General features: G+C 38.7%; 2 protein-coding genes across 6 annotated transcripts; both read left to right on the plus strand.

Annotated features, from left to right (window-relative positions):
• Nucleotides 1-2,716: 2,716 nt before the first annotated feature.
• LOC136224791 (uncharacterized) lies at nt 2,717-6,489 on the plus strand. Of its 2 annotated transcripts, XR_010686616.1 has the most exons (3): nt 2,717-3,968; nt 5,628-6,073; nt 6,156-6,485. XR_010686616.1 is itself a non-coding variant. In XM_066013211.1 (2 exons), exon 1 carries the CDS (start codon nt 2,810-2,812, stop codon nt 3,956-3,958), a length of 1,149 nt encoding a protein of 382 aa, XP_065869283.1. In that variant the 5' UTR covers nt 2,717-2,809; the 3' UTR covers nt 3,959-3,968; nt 5,643-6,489. The 2 variants fall into 2 exon arrangements, 1 of the variants encoding a protein (XP_065869283.1); XM_066013211.1 differs by having other exon boundaries at nt 5,643-6,489.
• Nucleotides 6,490-6,966: 477 nt separating this feature from the next.
• On the plus strand, nt 6,967-25,804 carry LOC136221642 (transcription termination factor MTERF8, chloroplastic-like). Of its 4 annotated transcripts, none has more exons than XM_066009048.1 (2): nt 6,967-8,216; nt 25,459-25,804. In XM_066009048.1, exon 1 carries the CDS (start codon nt 7,041-7,043, stop codon nt 8,199-8,201), a length of 1,161 nt encoding a protein of 386 aa, XP_065865120.1. In that variant the 5' UTR covers nt 6,967-7,040; the 3' UTR covers nt 8,202-8,216; nt 25,459-25,804. The 4 variants fall into 4 exon arrangements, with proteins under 4 accessions (XP_065865120.1, XP_065865117.1, XP_065865116.1 ...); XM_066009045.1 differs by lacking the exon at nt 25,459-25,804 and adding an exon at nt 9,056-9,576; XM_066009044.1 differs by lacking the exon at nt 25,459-25,804 and adding an exon at nt 8,448-8,904.
• The last annotated feature ends 1,227 nt before the right edge of the window (nt 25,805-27,031 follow it).

Genomic DNA, 27,031 nt, shown 5'->3' on the forward strand with positions numbered 1-27,031 from the left:
AAAATAGTTCCTAACCCCCCCTTGGAACTATATTTGCAACCTTACAAGGGACCAACATGATATTCCTTTTTACTGCGCTACAGTTAGGATGTTGTACTATACTGCCGATGCGTTCAGACGATGGAAGACCACTGAAGCGAGAGATTGCCATTTGTCATTTGAGAAGTTATGAACACTACATACGTCTTTATTTAAGACCTAGATTTCCAGTGCCTCAAATTCCCATTCAATGAGATAGATTTCGTGATCCGAGTGTTCAACACTTGGACAATATTTATGCTGACAAGAGAGCGGCTTGAAATAGATTACATTGATGTATATGAATTTATATGTTTTAATTGATAATATTTATTTATCAACTTATATTATTGTTACAGGTTTTAGTTAAAAAAAATCTACCAAGGCGTGAGACGTGATTGACACACGCCTCACCATAAGGGCGGGCGTGTGACTATCACGCCTCACCACATGGTGAGAAATGTGGCTATCACGCCTCAGCACAAGGTGAGGTGTGCTAGTCACATGTCCGTGTGTCGGGAGAGCAAAAAAAATAGCCCATTTCTCATCGCCAACACCTGAAAGGGCATTTTCATCCTTTCACAGGGTTAGGGGTGGAAAATGGTGGCTGGGAATAATAACACCCTTAAACAATTAGGATTTAAATTCTCAATGGAGATATCCAGGTGTGAATGGTTCATTGTGGGAACATGTGTGGTGGGAGTTTTGTTTTTAGTGGACATAATGTGTTCTTTGTCTTTAGTATGTATGTAGAATAAGTTTTTTCTGGCCCATTTCTTTTACCTTTGCCTTATTTAAATTTGCCTCACTTAGAGTTGGCAGTCCAACCCTCCCCATTGTCTTCCCTAATTGTAGGGAAAAAATCAATTCTTCCCTATAATTGGGGAAGAATCTATGTTTCTCCAAATTAATGGAGAACTAATAAAATAATAATGTGATAAATTAGAGGTAAAAAGTAGTTGAAGTAGAATAAAGTATGGAATATACTTTATAGGGAAGAAATTATATAAATGGGTTGGAGAAAAATAGGGATTGGGGATAGAAATATAGAGAATTGGGGAGATGGAAGGCAAAAATGAAAAATATGCCTTTGAGATGCTCTTAAGCTTGGGCCAATATGGGTCTTGGGGTTAGAAATTGATTGATTTCCAGAGTGATCTTCTAGACAAGATAAGACTTGAAACCTTGAAGCCATTGTTTCATTAATATGTTTATTGTCTTTTGCAGGTTTCAAAGGAGTGGGTCCTCATTGCTTGACATTTTTGCGCTTCTTGGTTGCGTGAATCCATGGACCAAGCTTGTTCTCCAATGACGGTGAGGCTGTTTGCTCGCTGGTGCCGTTCAAAGTTGCTGGAGCTCCGTTGCTATTTACTTGAGGTCCGATATCACTCCGTTTTTGCACCTCCGATTGCCCAATGATATCCATGGCCTCACTCTTTGATTCCTTACATGTATCACTGATGTGCCCATACCGGCCGCACTTGTAGCAGATGAATGGTAAATCTTCGTACTCTATCAGTTATAGTCTTCCATCAATTGAGATTTGAGACACAAGGGATTTCGTTAGATCCAGCTCTACTGCCATACGTGCAAATTTCCCCAGCTCCGACGAAGCTGTGTTATAGTCAGTCTTGATGAACTTACCCAAGGTTCTAGCAATCTCCCTTAATACTCCCTTCTGATAGTATTGGATTGGTAACCCTGGAAATCGAAGCCACGCAGCTACATCAGAGATATTTCCATCCTTCCTTTGTGTTAAATGAGGGGCTCCATGGTGGCACAGTCAAGTAACGTCCCATTAATGTCCAGGGTCTTTTCAGAAGCACGGCCGAGTAGTCCTCTACGGTTGCAAGCTTTACCAGATAATATCCATCATCAAGGTCCACTACTCAATATCACTGGCTGGTTTCCATAGTGTCATAAGTCTATTGTACAGAACTTTATAGCTGATTCCTTTGCCCAGAAGTCGAACAACTACAGTCCTTTGCATAGCCCTCGCCATCAGATTGTGTATTCTATCTAAGAAAACAATTGAGGGGAGATCATCCTTAGTCTCTAGAGCAACATCCTCTTCATTAACTTCAAAATCATCTTCCTTCTCGCGATTTTGATTTTCCTTGGAGTTTGTTTGAGCGAGCAGAATATCCTTGAACGAGGATGAAGTTTTCTGTTCTCCACCATTATCATCTCCATCATTAAGCCTATTTTTTTTTATTTTTTGTAATTTCATAATACTATACAATTAGAGATTAATATTTTTAAATTTGATAAAATATTTTAATTTTTTTCCAACTCGTAGAAAAGTCAATATTATTCTATAAATTTTTTTTCCGTATATACATATGTTTGTGATTTGTAATTTGATGAGTGATAAGATTAAGTACGTATTTAGTAGAGATGATAAAATTTATACTGAAAATACATTTTTTAAATCGGTCCAATTTATCAATGTTAAAAGTAAGTCAACAACATTATGGATAAACGTTTTTTTTTTAAGAATATAGTAATAAGACATAGTAGTAAGTATGGCTAGCTCCCAATCATAAATATGTCTAAAAAAAACTTCACAAAAACATTAAGAAAATATATTTTATCAGAATTACATTGTTTTTTCTTTTAAGAGTACAATGTTTTAAATATATATTTACTTTTTTAATTATTTTTTTAATCTTCTTTTATTACTGTGGTTCGACCTAAATCAGTATTCGGCCTTCCCTCTCAATCTCTCCCCTTTCTCTGTCTGCTCAGACTCCATTGCAATTCCATTTTCTACTTCACATTCTCCTTTCTTATGGCTTCCAAATTGAGCAACAATTTAATCAGAAATGTGTTTTCTCAAATCCATAAACGTTTTCTTCAATCCTTTGCAACCCTTTCCACCACTCCATTGCCCAACACCGGAACTTCTTCTCAGTCATCATCATTTACAGTTCAATTCCTCGTCAATGAATGCGGGCTTCCTTTAAAATCTGCTCTTTCTGTCTCCGGAAAATTTCAGCTTGACGAAAGGAATCCACAGAAGCCTCAATCTGTGCTTCAACTCCTGAAATTGCATCATTTCAGCGATACGCAGGTGGCTAAATTGATCGTCAAGTACCCCCAAATTCTCCACATCAAAATCAAAGACAATCTCCAGCCCAAACTTGAGTACTTCGTAGAAAATGGCTTTGCAGGTGAGCTTCTTCCGCAGATCATTGTTTCAAACCCCTCTGTTATTTATAGGTCTTTAGGTTCTCAAATTAAACCATGTGTTGAGTTCTTAAGGTCATTCCTTCACAGTAATGATAAAATTGCAACTGCTATTACGCGTAATGGATGGTTCTTTGATGTTAATTTGAATGGAACAGTAATATCAAATGTCGATTTTTTGATGAAAGAGGGAGTTCCTTCTCATGGTATAGCAAAGCTTATACTCTTAACTAGAGTATTATCTCAAAACCCTAAAACCATGATTTACACAGTGAATGCTGTTAAGAATCTGGGTCTTGAACCAAATGCCCCTATGTTCCTGCATGCTCTTAAAGTGATGATATCAATGTCCGCATCAACTTGGGAAAAGAAAATTGGGTTTATGAAGAGTGTAGGATGGAACGAAGAGGAGATTTTTAAAACTTTCAGTCGCTTTCCATATTATTTAGCTTTTTCAGAGGCGAAAATCAGGAATGCCTTGCACTTCTACTTGAATATTATGAAGTTGCAGCCAAAATCTTTAGTTGCAAACCCTGTGTTACTTGGGTTATCAATTGAAAAACGGATTCGCCCTAGGTTTAATGTTCTGAATGTATTAGAATCAAAGAAGCTGATAGAAAGTAAGATACAAGCCTTATTGATAAGTGAGAAGGATTTCAAGAAGAAGTATGTTGATGAATACATACCTAAAGTCCCAGGTTTACTGGAGATCTATCTTGGTAGCAGCGAATCCAAAAAGATCGACCCTTGATACAAGAAAAGTAAGTGAATGTAGTCAAAGTAAAATACATTAGTAGTTAATGTTGCTTCTAATTTGGCAAATCGGAAGTTATTTGTAGTTTATGCTTCACTTCACTGGCTTAGTTTGAAATATAAGTACTGTGAATTTAGTTCAATGTGTTATTTTTATCAGCTTTGGTGAGTAATTTGTGACATTTGTATCCTTGATCATTCTTTTTGTTTTCACCCTTTCCTTTATTTTTTCACTCGCCTATATCGCCTTTTTTTAATATATTTACTGAAAGCATTGATATTTGAACTTAAGCATAAGCATTAATTGAAGTTCAAGAATGATGCTAGGAAGAAACTTATGTTGTTTCGTTGCTCTGTCAATCTTTGGGAGGACTGTTTACCTTTCGTAGTAGAGAAAAAACAAGAGTCATGAGAATTTAAAGATAACAAACTTTAGAGAAGTCCCGACACTTGAGAATTCACCGTAGAGAAACATATGATGGCAGGATTTCCGCATTAAAAAATGTTCGAGATTGGACTGCACAACCTGTTAATAATAGAAACTATGTATTTCGATATATCCATCGGCATGCACATACCTGAAAATGGTTTTACAGCTCTTGAATCCTATGGTACCTCTAAAATTGGGTACATATGAATCTGCTCTTTCAGTCTCCAAAAAATTTCAGCTTGATGAGAATCCACAAAGAGCCTCATCTGTGCTTCAACTCCTTATCATGAAGTGCCCTAAAATTCTTCACTTTAAAGTTATTTGTGGGTGATCTTCTTCCTCAGATTATAGTTTCAAATCCCTTTGCTATGCTTAGCTCTGTAGATTGTCAAACTGAACTATGTTTTTAGTCCTTAAAGTCACTTATTCATTAACACTAATTTGAGGGTGAAGTGCAATCAAATGTTGATTTATATAATGAAAGAGGGAGTACCTAGTCATGGTCTAAGAATGTTTATATTGCGGTCTAGAGGTACCTAGTCATGGTCTAAGAATGTTTATATAATCAAAAGCTTGAAAGGATGGTTATGCAGTGATGATTGCTGTTAAGAATCAGAGTGTTGAACAGCTCCTCTGTGCACACCAGCTCTTAGAGTAATGGTGTCAACTGTCAATGAGCCAATTGACGCGAAGGAAGAAAATTGAGTTACTGAAGAGGTGATTTGAATGGATTTCAAGCTAGAACCATATTACTTGCTCAGAGGAGAATGTAATAGATTTCCACATGAATACTATGAAGTGGGAGCCTTAGATTGTAATTGCAGAGCCAGACTTTAATGTACATAGTTGAAAAAAGAGGTTCCTCCTAGGTACTTCGTAATTCAATTGATATTGGTAAGAGAAATAAGGCTGAATACATATCAAGCCCCTCCAATTTGCACTCGAACGCCTAATAAGTTAATAACCCCCTCAACTTTGAAAATGAATTTTTAGCTCCTTATTTTCACATGGTGGTATCGCGTACTCTATACACTACTGGTAGTCTAAGCAAGTTGAGGTGGCAGAAATGTCGTTTTGAAGGTTTACGCAGTGATTAAGCATTTGAGTGCAAGTTGGAGGGTTTGGGTATATGTTGAACCGAAAAATGTATTATGATATTTCGCAATATGAATAAGAAGACTACTATTCTGTTGTTGTGTTCTTCTTGTCTTCACTTGTTAAGGCTGTGGTACATTAGTTGTTTGTTTTGCAGGGATTATGGGCTTGAATAACTTCTTCTGTTCTATGGGAAAATAGAAGAATTCAGAAAAAGATCCTAACCATGAAACAAGTATTTCCATACCACACAAAGTTGTTTGCTCGAGTGTTCATCTACAGTAATCAGGGCTTTTACAGACCGAATAACTTCTCATCTGCTCGCCTGTGAAGAAGACCAATTGTAGGATGCATGTGAAACATCTAAAGTGGGATAGACACGATACAACTAAATTTTTTTTTGCAGTGGTTCTGCTAAGTCGGTTATGTCGAGGGTGATAATTGGGCGTCAAAGATTGTTTTGTCTGATCATTACTCGCTGAGAAATGCAAGATATTGGCCAAGATTCCTACACTCTGGTTGTCATAAACTCAGTAATTCTCACTCATAGGATAGAACCATACTTGTGTAAATAGAGGTGAGGAAGTGGTAAGTACTTCTTGGCCACATTGTTTAAATTAAAGCTTGACCTTCAAAGGATAATTGTTTTTATTGCAAGCACGTCTTCTAGCTTTTCAGGCGGACGACCCTCTAAATCCAGTGCCTTCAACATTAACCTTGCTAGTCGTCCTTCGGATCTTGTGGTTCAACCTTCAAGATATTCTCCTTTTACGTTTTCTAGATGCAACCTTGAATTTTAGTAGGAGACTTTGAGGCGAAAAGGCCGAATCTAATATAAATTCGGCCTTCAAGATCTAAAGATAAATATTTTATCTCAAATGTCATTCATTCATGGAACACTTTTAAAGCTTCTACCACTATAACTAAGTTCGAGTTTCAGTTTTTACAATCTTGGTATTGCCATTGAAGTTAGAGAAAGATCTTAGAAAAAAAAAATAGCTAATATTCAAGTGGATCTCATCTCAAACATAAATTGGTATGTTTAAGATGAACTTGGGAAATTTTTAGATCCAAAAAATAGCAAAAGAGTTAGGTGAAAAAGAGGAAAGTAAGGTTGGGCATGTTAAATAGAAATTTTGAAAATAAAAATGGTGAAATGAGAGTTAGTGGAGCAATTTTTTTCCAACTCGTACAGAATTCAATATAATTCATTAACTTTTTTGACGTATATATACGTACGAATGTAGTGTAGATAACAAAATTTATGCTAAAAAGATACAATTTGATAAATTCTTTTTTAAGTTGATCTAACTTATCAACGTTAAAAGTAGGTCAACAATGTCGAGAATAAAATTTCATAATTTTAGACGTTGAAAATATATTTTATCAGAAATTTTTTATAATGTTCTAATAAATTTTTTATTTTATATATATATATATATATATTTAATCTTCTTTTCTTATTGTGGTTCGTAAACCTAAATCAGTATTCGGCCTTCCCTCTCAACCCGAAGACTCCATTGCTATTCCATTCTCTAATTCACATTCTCCTTTTATGGCTTCCAAATTGGGCAACAATTTAATCAGAAATGTGTTTTCTCAAATCCATAAACGTTTTCTTCAATCCTTTGCAACCCTTTCCACCAATCCTCCATTGTCCAACACCGGAACTTCTTCTCCATCATCATCATTTACAGTTCAATTCCTCGTCAATGCATGCGGGCTTCCTTTAACATCTGCTCTTTCTGTCTCCGGAAAATTTCAGCTTGACGAAAGGAATGCACAGAAGCCTCAATCTGTGCTTCAACTCCTGAAATCGCATCATTTCAGCGATACGCAGGTGGCAAAATTGATTGTCAAGTACCCGAGAATTCTCCACGTCGAAGTCAAAAACAGTCTCCAGCCCACACTTGAGTACTTGGTAGAAAATGGCTTTGCAGGTGAGCTTCTTCCGCAGGTCATTGTTTCAAACCCCTCTGCTGTTCTTATGTCTTTAGATTCTCGAATTAAACCATGTATTGAGTTCTTAAGGTCGTTCCTTCACACTAATGAAAAAATTGCAACTGCTGTAATGCGTACTCCATGTTTCTTTGATGTTAATTTGAATGGAACAGTGCGATCAAATGTTGATTTTTTGATGAAAGAGGGAGTTCCTTCTCATGGTATAGCAAAACTTATACTCTTAACTAGAGTATTAACTCAAAACCCTAAAACCATGATTTACACAGTGAATGCTGTTAAGAATCTGGGTCTTGAACCAAATGCCCCTATGTTCCTACATGCTCTTAAAGTGATGATATCAATGTCGGCATCAACTTGGGAAAAGAAAATTGGGTTTATGAAGAGTATAGGATGGAATGAAGAGGAGATTTTGAAAGCTTTCAATCGCCATCCATATTTTTTAGGTTTTTCAGAGGCGAAAATCAGGAATGCCTTGCATTTCTACTTGAATATTGTGAAGTTGGAGCCAAAATCTCTAGTTGCATACCCAGTATTACTTGGGTTATCAATTGAAAAACGGATTCGCCCTAGGTTTAATGTTCTGAATCTATTAGAATCAGAGAAGCTGATAGAAATTAAGAAGGGTTTCAAGAAGGAGTTTATGATAAGCGAGAAGGATTTCAAGAAGAAGTATGTTGATCCATACATATCTAAAGTCCCAGGTTTACTGGCGATGTATCTTGGTAGCAACGAATCCAAAAAGGTCGACGGATGATACAAGAAAAGTAAGGTAACGTTGCTTCTTCTAATACTGTGAATTTAATTCAATATATGTTATTTTTTATATTAGTTTAGGAGCTCAGCTTTAGTGAGTCTAAGTCATTTGTGATATTTGCATTCTTTTCGTTTTTCATCTTTTTCTTTATTTTGCACTTGCTTATATCGCCTTTTTTGTAAATATATTTACTAAAACGAAAGCATTGATATTTGAACTTAAGCATAAGCAATTCTGGAAGTTCAGGAATGATGCTAATCTTTGGGAGGACTGTTTACATTTCACTTTAAAAAGAAGTCATGAGACTTTGATGATAACAAACTTTAGACAAGTCCCCTCACTTGAGAATTCACTTATCATGAATACCTCTAAAATTGGGTACATATGAATCTGCTCTTTCAGTCTCCAACAAATTTCAGCTTGATGAGAATCTACAAAGAGCCTCATCTGTGTTTCAAGTCCTTATCATGAAGTGCAATAAAATTCTCCGCTTCAAATTTAAAACAGTCTCTAAACTCAAATTGGAAAAATGGCTTTGTGTTGTGGGTCATCTTCTTCCTCAGATTGTAAAACTGAACTATGTTTTAAGTTGTTAAGGTCACTTGTTCATAGCGATGAGAAACGTATAGCAGCTATTATGTTGTATCCATGTTGATTTTATTAATGAAAGAGGGAGGAGCTACTCCTGGTCTTAAGAATGTTTATAATGCTGTCCAGAGTTATATTTCAAAAATGGCCCCCTAAACTGTCAAACGACTTTTTTAGCCTCTCAATTCGCCTAAACTGTCATGGCTAACTCCTTCTTTTCACGTGGTGGTACCGTGTACTCTGTACACTACCGGTAATTTAAGCAGGTTGAGGTAGCAGGAAGGTCGTTCTAAGCAAGTTGAGGTGGTAGAAAGATCATTTAGAAATTTTAAGGAGTCATTAAGCGTTTGAATTCAAGTTGGAAGGGTTGGATATATATTGAGCTGAAAAATAATGTACTATGATCTTTCACAAGGCCTAATGCATACCCAAGCCCTTAAAGTTGTCCGTTTTGTTCATTTAACCCCCTCACCTTACGGGACAACCCTTTAACCCCCTAAACTCCATAAAAATGGTATTTCTCACCCCCTTAACTTGTCCAACTTTGTCATTTTACCCCTTCTCAACTCATCGAATATCCTATTTACCCCCTTAACTCCATAAAAGTGGTATTTCACAATATGTGCGATATCTATGCACCATAGGGAGTGTTTGTTTACTTAGTTTGTAAAGGTAATGAGGCTAGTTTCCTTATTAGACCATTCATGTATTCCCTATATAAAAAGGGAGGTTTTGCTCTCTAAAAAGAGTTAATTTACTCAAATTCTGACTTTTGTAAAGTCTAATGTGACATTAAATAACAAACAAACAAGCTTTTTCAAATTTTCGGTAATTTAGCATCAAAATTTGATCTTATTTAGAAACATTAGTCTAAATTTAAACTTAGACAATTTTCTAAGTTAAGACTAAATCTACAATCTACACTTTATTGAAAAGGCTGATTAAAAGATCAATACTATTTGACAAAACCTAAAGGTTGTTTTCCGGTCTTGACATTTTATGGATCCTATGCAAAATAAGAAATAAGAGACCCTTACTACAATGAGTATTATAACTATATTTATAATAAAAAAGATTACAATATATATTGTAAAAAAAATGGGCGGTGTTGGTATGGGCCGTACTTCTGGCCTATGCCTAGGGTTGGTGCTGACTGCTTCCATTCTTAAAGCATAGATACGGAAGATGAACCCGTTGACACTTCAAAAAGCAGAATAATGCCCTTTTTATTAATTTGAAATTCTTATACTCCTTTTCAGTTCTTATTCAGTTATTCAATTTTTTTGTGAATTGCTACATACTGCTTCAAATTACTTATCATTGCCCCCATTTGGACTTCTTTGCCCTTTTCATAATTTTGATCAAAAACAGAAAATTCTCTCTCCAAAATCATAAACCCGAACAACAATAATTGAAACTATGAAAATAATTGATGTGTGACAACTTGAACCCCGAAAATGGATGATTACAAGTTGGAAACATTAAAATTTACATTTTTTTTATCAAAGAATTCATGAAAATAATATATATTTTTTATGACGTTTTTGCATTTTTCGTCACAAAAATTGGAAAATTTTGTATTTTTCGTCACAAAAAATTGAATGATTTAGTATTTTTCGTCACTAAATTTTTTACGATTTTGGACATTTCAAAATTTGGTCTAAACTGATGCGGCATCCGTCCCCGCCATGGGCCGGGCGGATGCCGCATCCGTTTAGGCCAAACTTTGAAATTTTCTCTCAATTTTTTTTGTATGCAAAGGGTAAAATTGTCCAAATAGAGGCGGTGATAAATAATTTACCAAAACTTTTTTTTTTTTTTTTTTTTAATCTCTATACATTCTCTACGCTCTTATTGGGCCTTTCCTTTCGATCTCTCCCCTTTCTCCTCTGTCTGCTCAGACTCCATTGCTATTCGCAAACCGAAGACTCCATAGCTATTCCATTTTCTTTTCCAATTCTCTACTTTACATTTTCCTTTCATATGGCTTCAAAATTTGGGAACGATTTAATCAGAAATGTGTTTTCTCAAATCCATAACCGTTTTCTTCAATCCTCTGCAACCCTTTCCTCCACTTCTCCATTACCCAATTCTGTAACTTCTTCTTCATCGTTTACAGTTCAATTCCTCGTCAATTCATGCGGGCTTCCTTTAAAATCTGCTCTTTCTGTCTCCGATAAAATTCAGCTTGACGAAACAAATCCACAGAAGCCTCAATCTGTGCTTCAACTACTTAAATCGCATCATTTCAGCGATACGCAGGTGGCTAAATTGATTGTCAAGGACCCCAGAATTCTCCACATCAAAGTCAAAGACACTCTCCAGCCCAAACTTGAGTACTTCGTAGAAAATGGCTTTGCAGGTGAGCTTCTTCCGCAGATCATTGTTTCAAACCCCTCTGTTATTTTTAGGTCTTTAGAATCTAAAATTAAACCATGTGTTGAGTTCTTAAGATCATTCCTTCACAGTAATGAGAAAGTTGCAACTGCTATTATGCGTACTCGATGGTTCTTTGATATTGATCGAATAGTGCGATCAAATGTTGATATTTTGATGAAAGAGGGAGTGCCTTCTCATGGTATAGGAAAACTTATATTGTCCGGTAGAGTTCTATCTCAAAACCCTGAAACCATGATTTATGCAGTGAATGCTCTTAAGAATCTGGGTCTTGAACCAAATGCCCCTATGTTCGTACATGCTCTTAAAGTGATGATATCAATGCCGGCATCAACTTGGGAAAAGAAAATTGGGTTTATGAAGAGCATGGGATGGAATGAAGAGGAGATTTTGATGGCTTTTAATCGTTATCCTTATTGTTTAGCTTTTTCAGAGGCGAAAATCAGGAATGCATTGCATTTCTACTTGAATACTATGAAGTTGGAGACTAAAACTATAGTTGCAAGCTCCTCATTGCTTGGATTTTCTATTGAAAAACGGATTCGCCCTAGATATAATGTTTTGGACTTATTAGAGTCAAAGAAGCTGATAGAAAGTAAGATACAAGCCTTATTGATAAGTGAGAAGGATTTCAAGAAGAAGTATGTTGATGAATACATACCTAAAGTCCCAGGTTTACTGGAGATGTATCTCGGTAGCAACGAATCCAAAAAGATCGACCCTTGATACAAGAAAAGTAAGTGAATGTGTGCCAATTAAAATACATTAGTAGTTAATGTTGCTTCTAATTTGGTACTTCAATGGCTTAGTTTGAATTTAGTTCAATGTATGTTAGTTTTTATATTAGTGTTGGAGCTCAGCTTTGGTGAATCATTTGTGATTTTTGCATGCTTTTATCCTTGATCATTCTTTTTGTTTTTCACCTTTTTTTTTAATATAAATATGCTAAGCACAGATGAAGCATTGATATTTGAACTTAAGCATAAGCATTTCTGGAAGTTCACAATTCACAAATGATGCTAAGATGAAACTTTTGTTCTTCGGTTGTTCTGTCAATCTTTGGGTAGTTTATCTTTCACTTTTATATTATGAAAATTCTAGGGTCTCTAAGAATATTAGAAAAAAGAAGAGTCATGGGAACTTGATGATTTCAAACTTTAGAGAAGTCCCATCACTTGAGAATTCACAATAGAGAAACCTATGATGGCTGGATGTCCGCGTTAATAAAAAGTTCCAGAATAGAAACTATGTCGCGTTATGCTTTTTGAGAATAGAAACTATGTGTTTAAATACATCCATAAGGGCATGCACATTCCTAAATGTTTGTTCATCTTTAATATGAATCTGCTCTTTCAGTCTCCTTATCATGAAGTGCCATAAAATTCTCCGGGAAGACAGCTTCCCTCGAAATGAAGTTCCCCCGCTCGTTCTCAAATACTAATTAGTAGCCGGCCTTAAGCCTAGCCTCAATAAGAGTGTGTTACTGGATCGTGTTAAAGAAGGGTATTCACCTAGCTTCCTATATTCCCAGTGGGATCAAAGGGGATGGGTTATTCTCGTAGCTAAATGCCCAAGTCAGGCAGGTATAGAGGATCAAGAGACTGTACTCCCCTCATCCCTCTTACATTCAACGGAAGCAATAGCAAAGAAAGCAGCAAGAGTGGAGAGAAGAAGCTCTTCAAGTTCAGCTTCGGCAACAACAACTCGATAAATTCAGTTTGTGATATTTGGTCAGGGCTCCAGTTGGGGTGGGTGTTGTCCAGCTCCTAATTGTTTGTTCAGCTTTAGATATGAATCCTATGGTACTTATGAATCTGCTCTTTTAGTCTCCAACAAATTTCAGCTTGAGGAGAATCTACAAAAAGCTTTATTTGTGCTTCAACTCCTTATCATGAAGTGCCCCTTAAATTATCCACTTGAAAGTTAAAAACTCAAATTGGAAAAATGGCTTTGTGGGTGATCTTCTTCCTCAGATTATAGTTTCAAATCCTTTTGGTATGCTTAGCTCTGTAGATTGTAAAACTGAACTATGTTTTGAGTTCTTAAGGTTACTTCTTCACAGTGATGAGTTCTTAAGGTTACTTCTTCCTCAGAAAATGTCATTTTGAAGGTTTAGGGAGTCATTAAGCATTTGAGTCTGATATATATTGAACCGGAAAATAATGCACTATGATATTTCAAAATATGAATAAGAAGACTGCAAAAGATACCTGGATACTATGTTACATGGACTCGGGAACTCGTATCCGATACCGGTACAGATCCGAGTATCAAGTACGGTAAGCTTGAAAATTTTGGATAAGGGGATACTGTCCTAAATTTGGACACGGGTACTGGGATACTGGATTTTTTTTATTTTTGGTGAAGATTTTATATTGTAGGAGCAATTAGGGTTGAGGGAAGAGAAAGGATTAAAGAGACTTAATGTTTGTTTTTGATTCCCAAGGCACAAGTCGCTTCAAATTCTTCAAAGTTACAGGAGGTTTCAAATTCTTTTAAAGAGAATAACTGTTCTCCAAAAAAAAAAAAACAGTATCCTATGTTCTTCAACAGTGTCCGACACAGATTTCATACCAATGTCAGTGTCATATCGTGTCGACACTGGTATGGCAGCCAAAATGAAGAATCCGAGTATCATAGCCTGGATACATAAATGGACAAGTTCCAGTTAGCATTGCAATATTAGAAGACTAGAATTTTGTTAATGTGTTCTTTTTGTCTTCTCTTGTTTTATGGTAGGAATTATGATTATGATGTTGGTCCCTTGTAAGGTTGCAAGTATAGTTCCAAGGGGGGGTTAGGAACTATTCAAACTTTTTCGCAATTAGGGTAGATTTCTTTTTCTAAAGAAAAAGGTTTGAACAGCGGCGCTGAGTAAACAGCAAGATACTGGCTTAGTCAACAGGTGACTAGGTCAGTTTCTTAGCTTGAGTCAGGAGATAGCACTTAGAGTCTATTCCTGAGCTCAGACGTTCAACGCGCACAACTCAATTTGACCTCTTTACTTGGTCAGTTTTGATTATTTAAAGCAAGCAATATAAATAAGGAGTTAAAGGTAAGAAATACTTCACTCAGCAGATTTATCCAGGTTCGGCTTCTTCTAAGCCTACGTCCTGTCCCCGGAACACGTTCCGAGATTTCAAATCCTCTACTGAGCTCTTTAAAGGTAGAGCCTCAAACCCTTTACAATATCAGCAATTGAGTATGACAAGAGTACCTTCCTCTATACTTCTACTCAATCATAATCTCTCGTTGAGTACTTAAAACCGAGTACTCAGCCTCTCCTTTCTATCTCTAGAAATGATAAGTGTTTTGTCCTAATACAAAGATGTGCTAAGACACTTTAGACGATTTAACAATCACTCTAGACTTTTACACAAATATAAGAAATTGTAGTGTAAGATTTGCTTTGCTTCTTGCTTGTAGAACTTGTGTAGAAATTTGGTCAGCGTAACTGCTTAATCAAGTTCTGTGTCTTGTGAAGCTTATGATGGCACTATTTATAGAGACGTCTGGGCGTCGGTCATTTCGAATTTCGAAATAACCGTTGGAGGGAAACGACTATATGTCGTTGTCATCCTGACTTGCTCAGAGCTCTCGGCCAATCACAATCGTGTATCTTCTGTCCTCGGTCAGCTCAGCAGATGGTCTCTCCTTTTATGGTAAGGTCAACTGGACAGCATACTGTGTCGTCTGAACTTTTTCAAAAGAGGAAACACTTTGTCTGGAAGTTTTCCTTCGCCAGCTGCTGTCTTGTACGTTTGTCGAGACTACTCAGCAGCTTCATCTTGAAGTTGTTCCCGAAGGTCTTCTAGATCCTTCCGTTTGCTGAGTTGCGTTTTGTTCAAAACGGCAACGTCTTGACATACGCGGGCCGAGTGTACTGAGTTGTTTGACTTGGGCCTTGGCTTCCGTAATGGGCTTGGGCCATTTAATCCTGATGTCTTATAACAGTTTTAACTCAACATTGAACAAACACATTAGTAGAATAAATTAAAGCATTTAAACTTGGTGTGTTTAGAATATGTATTTTAATTATACTTAAACAATTTTGTCAAATCAAAATTATGTGGAAAGGTGTTTCAACAAACTCCCCCATTTTGATGTTGGCAAAACTATTCAGTAAGGAACTCAGTATGAGCTCCCCCATGATAGTTGACCTAGTATATTTAAGCAAACTCCCCCGTAAGGGTTGAGCTACTGACTTAAAACATTTAAAGGTTTAAATGAGTAAGTCAAAGATCAGTTTTCAAATATAGGTCAGCTATTTCAACATATTCTATTTACTCAGTATAAAGCGGAAGGTTTAGTCATATAGAGTGCGCTGAGTAATTTATTGTTCAATGAGTTCTTAATAGACAATGTTTTATAAGCATATAGGTGAATGTCAAACATATTATCAGCATTTGATTTAGTCAAATAATTTTACAAGTGTTAAACATGGCTGATTCAATTGAAGATACTTAATAACTCAGTATTTAGCAACATATATCATAACTTAAGATTTGAAGATGAAGATAAGGATATGATATATTGATGGAAGTCATTCATTACACAGCAACACATAAACAGATAAGGCAACAAAAGATTACAACTATATACTGAGCTAGCCTATCTATTTCTTTTTCTTGTGTTGTGAAGACTGACTTCGCTCATACTGACGTCGCTCATGCTGAGCTCTAGCTGCTTGCGCTTTCTCCCCTGCTTTGTCAACTTCAGGGAGCTTGAATGCATCGGTTAACACAGCCCTATTCAGTTCTTGAGAAAGCTCCTTAAGCTTCTCAGCGCTCTCATTTACGCCATCAAAGATGGCAACGCCATCTGCTGATACTTCTGCGGGTATTCGAAGATCAGCAACACTGAGCATATTGACACTGAAAGCTAGCTTTGGCTTGCAAGATAAGAGCTTCAGAGAGGCCAGCAAAGATTTGGTGGAATGTCTTTAAGAGAGCTGAGTCATAATGATGACGTTGGATATTGTTATGACGGATGTGGTTGAAAGATTGTTGTGCGAGGGACAACAATTCATTTTGCTTCAACGCGTCAGTATCCATCTCTTGCTTATTTAGATTAAGCAGTCTTATAGCCTCAAAGAGCATTTTGAGTTCAGAGGAAGTGGCGTAGTCAGTGTTCACAGCGGACAACTTCTGGACTTGGTGATGGAGAGAGTTCAGATGTTGAACTGTTGTCAGCTGTATTTCTGCCAACTTGGCAATAGAATCCTGCTTAGCTTGCTGGGCTTGGAAAGATAAGACGACATTCAGCAAATCTTTAAGTCCCTTAACTTCATTGAGAAGCTGAGTGACCTGAGAGAGCTGGGTAGTCTCGAGAATAGTAGAACCAGCAGCAGGAGGAGTGGAATGTTGAAGTTCCCGGATTAATGCTTGCACTGAGTCGATGATCTTTTTGCCGGACTCAGTGGCATTCAGATGGACATCAGTATGACCAGAAGGAAGTGGAGTGAAGGGAGTACCCTGGTCAGTGACTGGAAGAGTATGCTCAATCTGCACTTGAGTTGGAGGAATTGGTGGTTGATCAGCAGAGAGTTTAGTTGTGGAAGTAATAACCTGAACACTGTCTGTGCTGACGGCAGAAGGATGAGGAGTCAGCACCATGCTTGAGGACACAGCATGGACAGTAGACGGTTCAACCTGACTGGTTGATGTTGCTGAGGCATTGGGGTCGGCATGTTCCTGTTGAGAAGAAACAGAGGCTTGTTTTTCCAATTGCGCCGATGTAGTGGAAGTGGATTGGCGATTGAAGAACTTAAGTTTGACAGTAGAAGGGTCCTTAGTTGTCTTAGAGAGGACAATGTCAGGAAGAGTTGGAAGTTGCACAGGAAGTTCACTGACTATCTTCTCACTGGCCTTGACCAACTTTCGCCTTCTACGAGGTGGAGTGTCAGTATGGGCAGGTTCTCCTGAGTGAGGAGGGGAGGATTCCTGTTGCTCAGTATGAAGCTGGTCAGCTTGCTCTTCAACTTGATCAACAGTGTGTTGGTCAAGTACTTGCTCAACTCCTGTAGCCAACTCAGTGTCGACATGCACATCTCCACCAGCTAACCCAGTGTTAGCATCCTCAGCTTCATGTTCGCTGGCAGTTTCCTCAGAATCCCCAGCGTCATCCTGACCGCTGGCTTCTTCTTCTTCTTCTACCTCAGTACTATCTCCATCAAGTTCTTCCTCAACTTGAGAGATGAAGTGATCATCTAGTTGGACCTCAGGCTCCTCAGACTCAGCACCTGTACCTTGACACTAGGTGAAGTGAGAGTCACCCGGTACAATGAAGTCGGTTGGTATGGCTTCCAGAGAAGTCAAAGTTGAAGTCTTCTGCTTCTTCTGAGGTTGCTCAGCAGCTTCCTCAGTTCCAGGCTCACCTTGCCTGGTTCTTTTCTCAGCTGTCTTGCCAGCTGACTTCTGCTTCTTTGCTGGAGACTCAACGTTTGGAGTAGGAGTCTCAGCAGTTTTCCTCTTGCGGGAAGCTGGGGCCTTAGTTCTTCGTCCTTTCTTTGGCTCAGCAGTTTCCTCAGCTTGGCCAGCATCAGCAGCAGCAGCAGCAGCAACTTTACCTTTCTTCAAAGGCTGTCCAAACTTCAGCGCCCTCAGCGAGGATGCTGTTATCTCAGATCCTCGGTAAGATTCCTCACATTGGAGGTCAATCTTGTGGTCAATGAGGATCCTAGTTATGAGTGACCCAAGTCTCAGCGTACCCGTGCTGCGTAGGAACCCAGCAACTAAGAAGACCGACATGTTGATGGGGGTGTACGTCAACATGTGCCATATGAAGCACTGTTCAAAGTTGGTTGCTGATGTAGTGCAGTTGATCTTCAGGTAAATAAAATAACTCAGCAGGTAGTGAGCCATTTTCTGGTGCTGACCCATCGAAGAAGCTGAGACTTATCCTGAGTAGCCATCAGGTTTGCAAAAACTGTGTACATAGTTTGTCTTGTCCTGATCTCCCGATTTTCTCAGCCTTGCTCCCTCAGTTTTCAGTTGGAGAAGGTTTCCTATGTACAGAGGGTTGATGAAAATGGTTTTGCCTCTTACTTCAGTGCATAGGTAGTCGGTGGAGTCACTGGCAACCTTGAGGTTGTGGTAAAACTCCCTCACTAGGTCAGGATAAGTTTCATCCCTGACTGAGAACAACCCAGTCCATTCATTCTTGGAAATCCATTCGGCAAATGGCTGTTCATTCTGTACGAAGTGCTCCGAGACCCATCTGGAGGGTTCAACCTTCCATTCGCGTACGTTCTCAAATACTTTGGAGTAGGTTCGGACCTTCACGGTTTTTCCTTGACCAGAGTTATGGCCAGTTTTTCCCTTACTCGGCGTAGAGGGATTTTGAGTAGGTTCATCGGAGTTGGTCTTTTGGTGGCCGGCACCGGAGACGTTGAAAGATAACTTAGTCATTCTTCGAATATGGAAAACTTAGAGGAATTTGAGAGAGAAGAGGTTCAAAGTAGTTTCTTTGCCTTTAGAATTGATTAAGCGTAAAGAATAAAAGATGGGGAAATTCCCATAATTTATAGACGGAATGAACGGTTGTGGATCTTAATCGAATCCATGTGTCAGTTCTGCCTTGGGATTGTGTACCGACAACGATCCTGGCATTTATGACACATACGGCGAATACGTCATCCTAGGGCTATACGCGTGCTTTGCATTTATGCTAACGGATCTAACACTCAGAATTTAGAATGTCAAGCGTTTGATATTCTGAGTGGTCAGTAATGCATTTACGGATGATTTTAAAGTTTAAGTTTAAACTAATTTACTCAGTGTGCAAGTTACTCAGTATTTGATGTTCAGTCAGTTTCAATGAGTTACTCAGCAAACAATCAATCATTCAGCATAGTAATTCACTCAGCATTCATATTTATTTAGCACAGGAATTTACTGAAGAGGATTAAACATACCAATTGCTTCTCTCAGTATGCTGAACTGCTCATGGGCCAGTGGCTTCGTGAAGATATCCGCAAGCTGTTCGTCCGTTGGGACAAAGGTCAGCTTGATCTCACCCTTGAGTACATGGTCTCTAATGAAGTGACGTCTGATGCTGACATGCTTCATTCTGCTGTGTTGAATTGGGTTCTTGGAAAGATCAATTGCACTTTTGTTGTCACATTTGACTTCAATTGTCTTCGTTTGAACACCATAGTCTTCAAGCTGTTGCTTAATCCATAGGACTTGAGCAACACAATGACCAGCAGCAATGTACTCAGCTTCAGTGGTAGACAAGGCTACTGACGCCTGCTTTTTGCTGAACCAGGATACAAGACAGCTTCCTAAGAAGTGGCATCCTCCAGAGGTGCTTTTTCGTTCCAGCTTATCTCGTCCATAGTCAGCGTCAGTGTATCCAATGAGTGTAAAATCATGAGTATTTGGATACCACAAACCTGCGTTCACTGAGCTTTGCAAGTATCTAAGGATTCTTTTTACAGCAATGTAATGCGATTCCTTAGGGTTAGATTGATATCTAGCACAGTAGCATACTGAAAACTGAATGCCCGGTCTACTGGCTGTTAAGTAAAGTAGAGAGCCTATCATACCTCGATATAATTTGCTGTCTACAGACTTACCATTCTTGTCAGCGCAGAGGACAGTGTCAGTGCCCATAGGAGTGGATATTGGCTTGCAATTCTCCAAGTCATATTTCTTTAATATCTCCTTGGCATATTTGGCTTGACTGATGAAGATGCCATTCTTTCCCTGTTTAATTTGAAGACCGAGGAAGAAGTTGAGTTCTCCCATCATGGACATTTCAACCTCAGTCTGCATTTGTTTGCTAAACTCCTTGCACATTGATTCGTTAGTTGCACCAAATATTATATCATCAACATAAATTTGAGCTAGCAGGGTATCTTTACCCTTTTTCTTAATGAATAAGGTTGTATCAGCTTTACCCCTGACGTAATTTCTAGTCAGCAGGAAACTGGTCAGCCTCTCATACCAAGCACGTGGTGCTTGCTTGAGGCCGTACAGAGCCTTTTTGAGTTTGTAAACATGGTTTGGGAACTTAGGGTCCTCAAAACCTGGAGGTTGATTTACATAAACCTCCTCGTTTATAACTCCATTAAGAAATGCACTTTTGACATCCATTTGGAATAATTTAAAATTCATGTAAGATGCATATGCACATAGAATTCTAATTGCCTCTAGCCTTGCCACTGGAGCAAAGGTCTCACCGTAGTCAATACCTTCTTGCTGACTGTAGCCCTGAGCTACAAGCCTTGCCTTGTTCCTGACTACGTTTCCTTGTCCATCCATCTTCTTCCTGAAGACCCATCTTGTTCCGATGGTCTTTTGACTCTTTGGATGAGGTACTAGCTCCCATACATCGTTTCTTCTGAATTGATCGAGCTCCTCTTGCATTGCGTTCATCCAGAATTCATCGTACTCAGCTTCAGCGAAATTCTTCGGTTCTTGTACTGAGACGAAGGCAACATTGCTGAGGTACTTCCTGAGTTGATTCCTCGTCATCAGGGTATTCCCAGCAGAATCAAGGATCGCACTCTCTGAGTGCCCTCTTGGGATCCTTATCTCTTTAGGTAGATTTATTTCTTGTGCTGTTTCTGTTTCAACAATCTCTGCTGAAGTAGATGGGTCAGTAAAAGTAATCTTAGGTTCACTCTTACTCTTGGTCAGCCTTTTTGTGAATGACTCAGTAGCTGGTTCTGGGTCAGCGATGGTTACTGAGTGTGGATCATCTTCGGTCAGCGGCTGGTATCTACCTGCAGGGTCAGTTTCGTCGAACTCTACATGTATAGACTCTTCTAAAACTTGAGTTCGTTTATTAAAAACTTTGTATGCTTTGCTGTTTGTTGAGTAGCCCAAAAAGATAGCCTCATCATCTTTTGAATCAAACTTTGCTAAGCTATCTTTGGTATTTAAAATAAAACATCTACAGCCAAAGGCACGAAAGTATCCAATATTGGGCTTTTGTCCTTTCCAAAGTTCATAGGGGGTTTTCTTGAGTATAGGTCTAACTAGAGCCCTATTAAGAATATAACATGCTGTGTTAACAGCTTCTCCCCAAAAATACTTTGGAAGCCTATGCTCATCCAGCATTGTCCTGGCTATTTCAACCAGAGTTTTGTTCTTCCTTTCCACAACCTCATTTTGCTGAGGTGTTCTATGAGCAGAAAAATTGTGTTCAATGCCGCTGGCTTCACAGAATTCAACAAACTTTTGGTTCTTGAATTCTCCATCGTTATCACTACGGATATGAGCTAATTTTAGGTCTTTTTCATTTTCAATTTTTCTAACCAAATTTGAAAATGTCTCAAAGGTCTCATCCTTGCTGCTCAGCAAGATAACCCACGTATACCGAGAGAAGTCATCTACAATGACCAAGGAAAACCTTCTTCCACCCAGACTCAGCGGCTGGACTGGACCAAAGAGATCCAAGTGTAGCAACTCTAACGGACGTTTAGTTGAGACAATATTTTTGCTATGAAAAGATTGCTTGGTTTGTTTTCCAGCTTGGCAAGCGTGGCATAACTGATCTTTTTGAAATTTAAGTTCAGGCAGTCCCTCAACCAGTTGCTTTCTTGCTAGTTTGGCCAGGAGGTCCATGCTTACATGACCAAGTCTCATGTGCCATAGCCAGGAATTTTCTTCCTTTGATACTAAGCACACAGTTTTTGAAAACTTTTTCTCTAAGTCTAGCATAAAGACATTATCTATCCGAGGGGCAGTTAAAATTAACTCATTTGTTTTACCCTCGTATATTTTACATCCAGTAGCATCAAATATAACTTTTCTCCCATTGTCACGTAGCTGAGCTACGCTGAGTAAGTTATATTTGAGTCCGCTGACTAGGGAGACAGATTCAATAGTAGGATTACCTCCGATGGTTCCTGACCCTACTATCTTACCCTTCTTGTTGTCTCCAAAACTTACGCTCCCTCCTCGTTTACGCTCAAACGTGATGAACTGAGTTTCATCACCCGTCATATGCCTTGAGCATGCGCTGTCAATATACCACATCTTTAACTTCTCGGCACATCTTAGGCTTACCTGCATTGTAACTAGTTACTTTTAGGTACCCAATTCTTTTTGGGTCTTGACTTGTTAGGTGCAACAGGTATAGCATCATATTTTATTTTATGGCGACATACATGGACAGTATGGCCATTCTTTCCACAGAAGTCACAACTGACATTCTGTTTAGGATTTTTTACTGACTTGTCAGCACCCCAGTGCTGAGCGTGCCAGCACACCTTAGTGGTGTGTCCTAACTTCCCATAAAAGTCACACTGGACTTTTCGCTGGGGATTCCATCTCTGCCGAGTACCTTGGTACTGAGTTCTCAGAGGAATGTTATTTTTGTTTGGAACCTTTAGTTGGTTCTGGATGGTTGTGACGTCCTTCCTCAGTTTCTTTGAAACTGACTGGACTTCAGAGACATACTCATGCATGATCTTCATGTTATCATGCAGAGTCGAATTGTCCTGAAGAAGGAATCTGAGGTCACTCAGTTTGACCTCTTCCACTTCGTCACAGCGCCTGCTGAGTGCTCTAACTTTCTTATTACACTTCTTGACAAGTGTATAGAGATCACTCAGGGCATTAACCATATCATTTCTGAGCTGGGGAAGAGAAATTACCTCATTTGATTGCTCCTCGTCTTCTGATAGGTCAGCATGCTCAGAGACGCATGGCTCAGCAAGTTCGTCAGCCATGAAGCATATCTTCGCTGACTCGGTGGCCTCAGTTTCTGTAGATGAAGACTCATCGTTGTCGCTCCAAGTAGCCACCATTGCTTTCTTCCCACTTTTCTTGTCTTTCCTCAGTGTGGGGCAGTTTGACTTAATATGGCCAGTTTGATGGCACTCAAAGCATGTAATGGGCTTTGAGCTGTCCTTTCTGTATTTGCTGTCACTTGAGTCAGCCTTATACTTATCAAACTTTCTGTAAGGCTTTTTAGAGTATTTGTCACTCTTCTTGAATAGCCTTTTCATCTTCCTTGTGAACATAGCCATCTCCTCATCGTCAGTTGAACTCCCGTCAGTGGAGTCAGCTTTCATGACAAGTGACTTCTGCTTCTTGTCTTCAGATTTTTCCTTCACCTCAAAGTTTTTCATGGATATCTCATGGGTCAGCAATGAACCGATGAGTTCGTCGTATTTGTAGGTGGTTAAATCCTGAGCTTCCTCAACTGCTGTCTTCTTTGCTTGCCAGTCTTTAGGAAGACTCCTGAGAATCTTTTTGACTTGTTCTTCCTCAGTGAAGATTTTCCCAAGTCTCTTGAGCTCATTAATGATGTTGGTAAACCTTGCATTCATGTCTGAAATGCCCTCATCATTGTTCATCTCGAACAGCTCGTACAGTCTCATCTGCTGATTCACCTTGGATTCTTTTACTTTATTTGTTCCCTCGTAGGTGACTTCCAGCTTTCTCCAGATCTCTTGTGCCGACTCACAACCTGAGATTTTATTATATTCTGCAGCATCGAGCGCACAGTGAAGCATATTGATAGCCAAAGCATGGTTTTGGAGCTTCTTAAGATCATCCTCTGTCCATTTGGCCTCAGCTTTTACAACTGTTTGGCCAGCCACAACCTCGACAGGTACAAATGGGCCTTGGACTATAGATAGCCAGGCACTCATGTTTGTAGCCTGAATGAAGTTCTTCATCCTATTCTTCCAGAAGGTATAGTTTGACCCGAAGAATAGGGGAGGCCTAGTAATGGACAGCCCCTCAGGCAGTATTTGAGTTGTTTGCTTTCCAGGGAGAAACCGAGTGTTGTTTTCGCCCATGGTAGGGATCAGCTCAAGGTTGTTAGACCTTTTAGAGTGAGCTTTTAAGCTCTGATACCACTTGTTGGTCCCTTGTAAGGTTGCAAGTATAGTTCCAAGGGGGAGGGGGGGTTAGGAACTATTCGAACTTTTCCGCAATTAGGGCAGACTTCTTTTTCTAAAGAAAAAGGTTTGAACAGCGGCGCTGAGTAAACAGCAAGATACTGGCTTAGTCAACAGGTGACTAGGTCAGTTTCTTAGCTTGAGTCAGGAGATAGCACTTAGAGTCTATTCCTGAGCTCAGACGTTCAACGCGCACAACTCAATTTGACCTCTTTACTTGGTCAGTTTTGATTATTTAAAGCAAGCAATATAAATAAGGAGTTAAAGGTAAGAAATACTTCACTCAGCAGATTTATCCAGGTTCGGCTTCTTCTAAGCCTACGTCCTGTCCCCGGAACACGTTCCGAGATTTCAAATCCTCTACTGAGCTCTTTAAAGGTAGAGCCTCAAACCCTTTACAATATCAGCAATTGAGTATGACAAGAGTACCTTCCTCTATACTTCTACTCAATCCTAATCTCTCGCTGAGTACTTAAAACCGAGTACTCAGCCTCTCATTTCTATCTCTAGAAATGATAAGTGTTTTGTCCTAATACAAAGATGTGCTAAGACACTTTAGACGATTTAACAATCACTCTAGACTTTTACACAAATATAAGAAATTTTAGTGTAAGATTTGCTTTGCTTCTTGCTTGCAGAACTTGTGTAGAAATTTGGTCAGCGTAACTGCTTAATCAAGTTCTGTGTCTTGTGAAGCTTATGATGGCACTATTTATAGAGACGTCTGGGCGTCGGTCATTTCGAATTTCGAAATAACCGTTGGAGGGAAACGGCTATATGTCGTTGTCATCCTGACTTGCTCAGAGCTCTCGGCCAATCACAATCGTGTATCTTCTGTCCTCGGTCAGCTCAGCAGATGGTCTCTCCTTTTATGGTAAGGTCAACTGGACAGCATACTGTGTCGTCTGAACTTTGCCAAAAGAGGAAACACTTTGTCTGGAAGTTTTCCTTCGCCAGCTGCTGTCTTGTACGTTTGTCGAGACTACTCAGCAGCTTCATCTTGAAGTTGTTCCCGAAGGTCTTCTAGATCCTTCCGTTTGCTGAGTTGCGTTTTGTTCAAAACGGCAACGTCTTGACATACGCGGGCCGAGTGTACTGAGTTGTTTGACTTGGGCCTTAGCTTCCGTAATGGGCTTGGGCCATTTAATCCTTATGTCTTATAACAGTTTTAACTCAACATTGAACAAACACATTAGTAGAATAAATTAAAGCATTTAAACTTGGTGTGTTTAGAATATGTATTTTAATTATACTTAAACAATTTTGTCAAATCAAAATTATGTGGAAAGGTGTTTCAACATATGCTACTTGATCGTCTTCGTTGTATAATGACTATAGTTGTTATAGAAAAATAGAGAGGGAAGCTTCAACAAAACTTGGGCTTAAATAATTTCTTCTGTTCCATAGCAGATTTCAGAAAAAGATCCTAAGCTTATGTTTCACAGCAGAGAGAAGTATTTCCATACCACATAAATTTGTATGCTTGAGTGTCCATCTACAGTAATCAAGGCTTTTACGGACCGGATAATCTGCTCACCTGTGGAGAAGAGCAATTCTTGGAGGCATGTGAAACATCTAAAGTGAAGTTATACAATTATCAGTGTTTTGCAGGGATTTTGCTAAGCCGGTTATGGCGAGGGTGATAATTCGGCGTCAAAGATTGTTTTATCTGATCAACACCATTATACGCTCAGAAATGTAAGATATTGACCAAGATTCCTACACGTTGGTGGTCATAATCTCAGAACCATGCTTCTGCAATATAGCGGTAAGTACATCAAATCTTCTGTGTGTTTTTTCATAACTAAATGTTCCAAAAATGGAGTGTTTTGATTCACAGAACTCTTTGGCTGTTGCTGCACTTTATTTTAGAAATTCCTATGTACTCACTCTCTAAATATCAGTAACTACTTCATTCTTGAGGAAGTAATTGTGGTTGTCCAGTCTAAACCAAAGAAACCTATTCGAGGTGCGCGTCTCCCTAAGATGACCGGTTATTAGATATTAGAATTGCTATGTCTCCGTTTTAGGTACTCTAAAAGTCTCTCTCACTTGCATGGCAACTCAATTCTATATCTTTTTCTCTTTAAATGACTATTACAATTTTGGTATTATGTAGTATGTACTACTCACAGAATCTAGAAGTCGAGACTAAGTGATGGTAATTTCAGGTTTCGTGTTAAAATCATGTTATGTTATATATATGTTTCATATGGTTATTGAGAGTAAACCGTTCCTTGAAAATGGTGGACATGTTCAGGTCATGGGTAATATGAGTTTTAGAAAAACTTGAATTTGATTCTAACGGTATCCAAATTGAAGCATTAACAGATCATAGAGGGTAAGACCTAGACACAGAGACGATGGAAGCCATGGGCAACTCGTCAAAAATCCTAGAGTAACGCCCTGAGCGAAAGAAAATAAAGACGAAATCATCGATGATTGTTGCTGTTGAGGAGGAGGGTGGATGGCTCTGGATGACGAAATAAAAAATCCCGGCCATTAACTGCTCCGCTGACGCCATTAACAGTTTTTCAGCCAAATCCTACTGTTACTACTCTTCAGGCACTAACCACTTTGATTTTTTTTTCTTTCACCAGAATTCCACAATTCAGCCATTACAAGAATTTTAATGAACCTTTTTCTATTTCCATCCTTCTCGACCCAACGAATTCATCTTCCCTCAACAAAACATACTGAGCCGAGAAACTTCCATCAATGAAACTAGCAATCGGAGCCCCGGCGACAACATCAATGGAGAGATAGAGCATGTGAGAGAAAGATAGAGAGAGAAAGTTAGGATATGAAATATTGTTGCTTGTTGATAGAGGAAATCTTTAAGGGTATTTTGGTAAATATGTAAACGTTTACAAATATGTAGTCAAATGGTGAAATTCGAATTTACTGGGATATATATTAAAAATTTTCACTCATCCCATGATTATATTTAGGTACCAAAGTATGAATTGGGATATATTTCAGG

The sequence above is a fragment of the Euphorbia lathyris genome, chromosome 3, assembly GCF_963576675.1.
Source record: "Euphorbia lathyris chromosome 3, ddEupLath1.1, whole genome shotgun sequence".
Lineage (NCBI taxonomy): Eukaryota > Viridiplantae > Streptophyta > Magnoliopsida > Malpighiales > Euphorbiaceae > Euphorbia > Euphorbia lathyris.

What these genes read in the sequence shown, in the direction of transcription:
- LOC136221642 (XM_066009048.1), top strand. Translation starts at nt 7,041, where the DNA reads ATGGCTTCCAAATTGGGCAACAATTTAATCAGAAATGTGTTTTCTCAA.
- LOC136224791 (XM_066013211.1), top strand. Translation starts at nt 2,810, where the DNA reads ATGGCTTCCAAATTGAGCAACAATTTAATCAGAAATGTGTTTTCTCAA.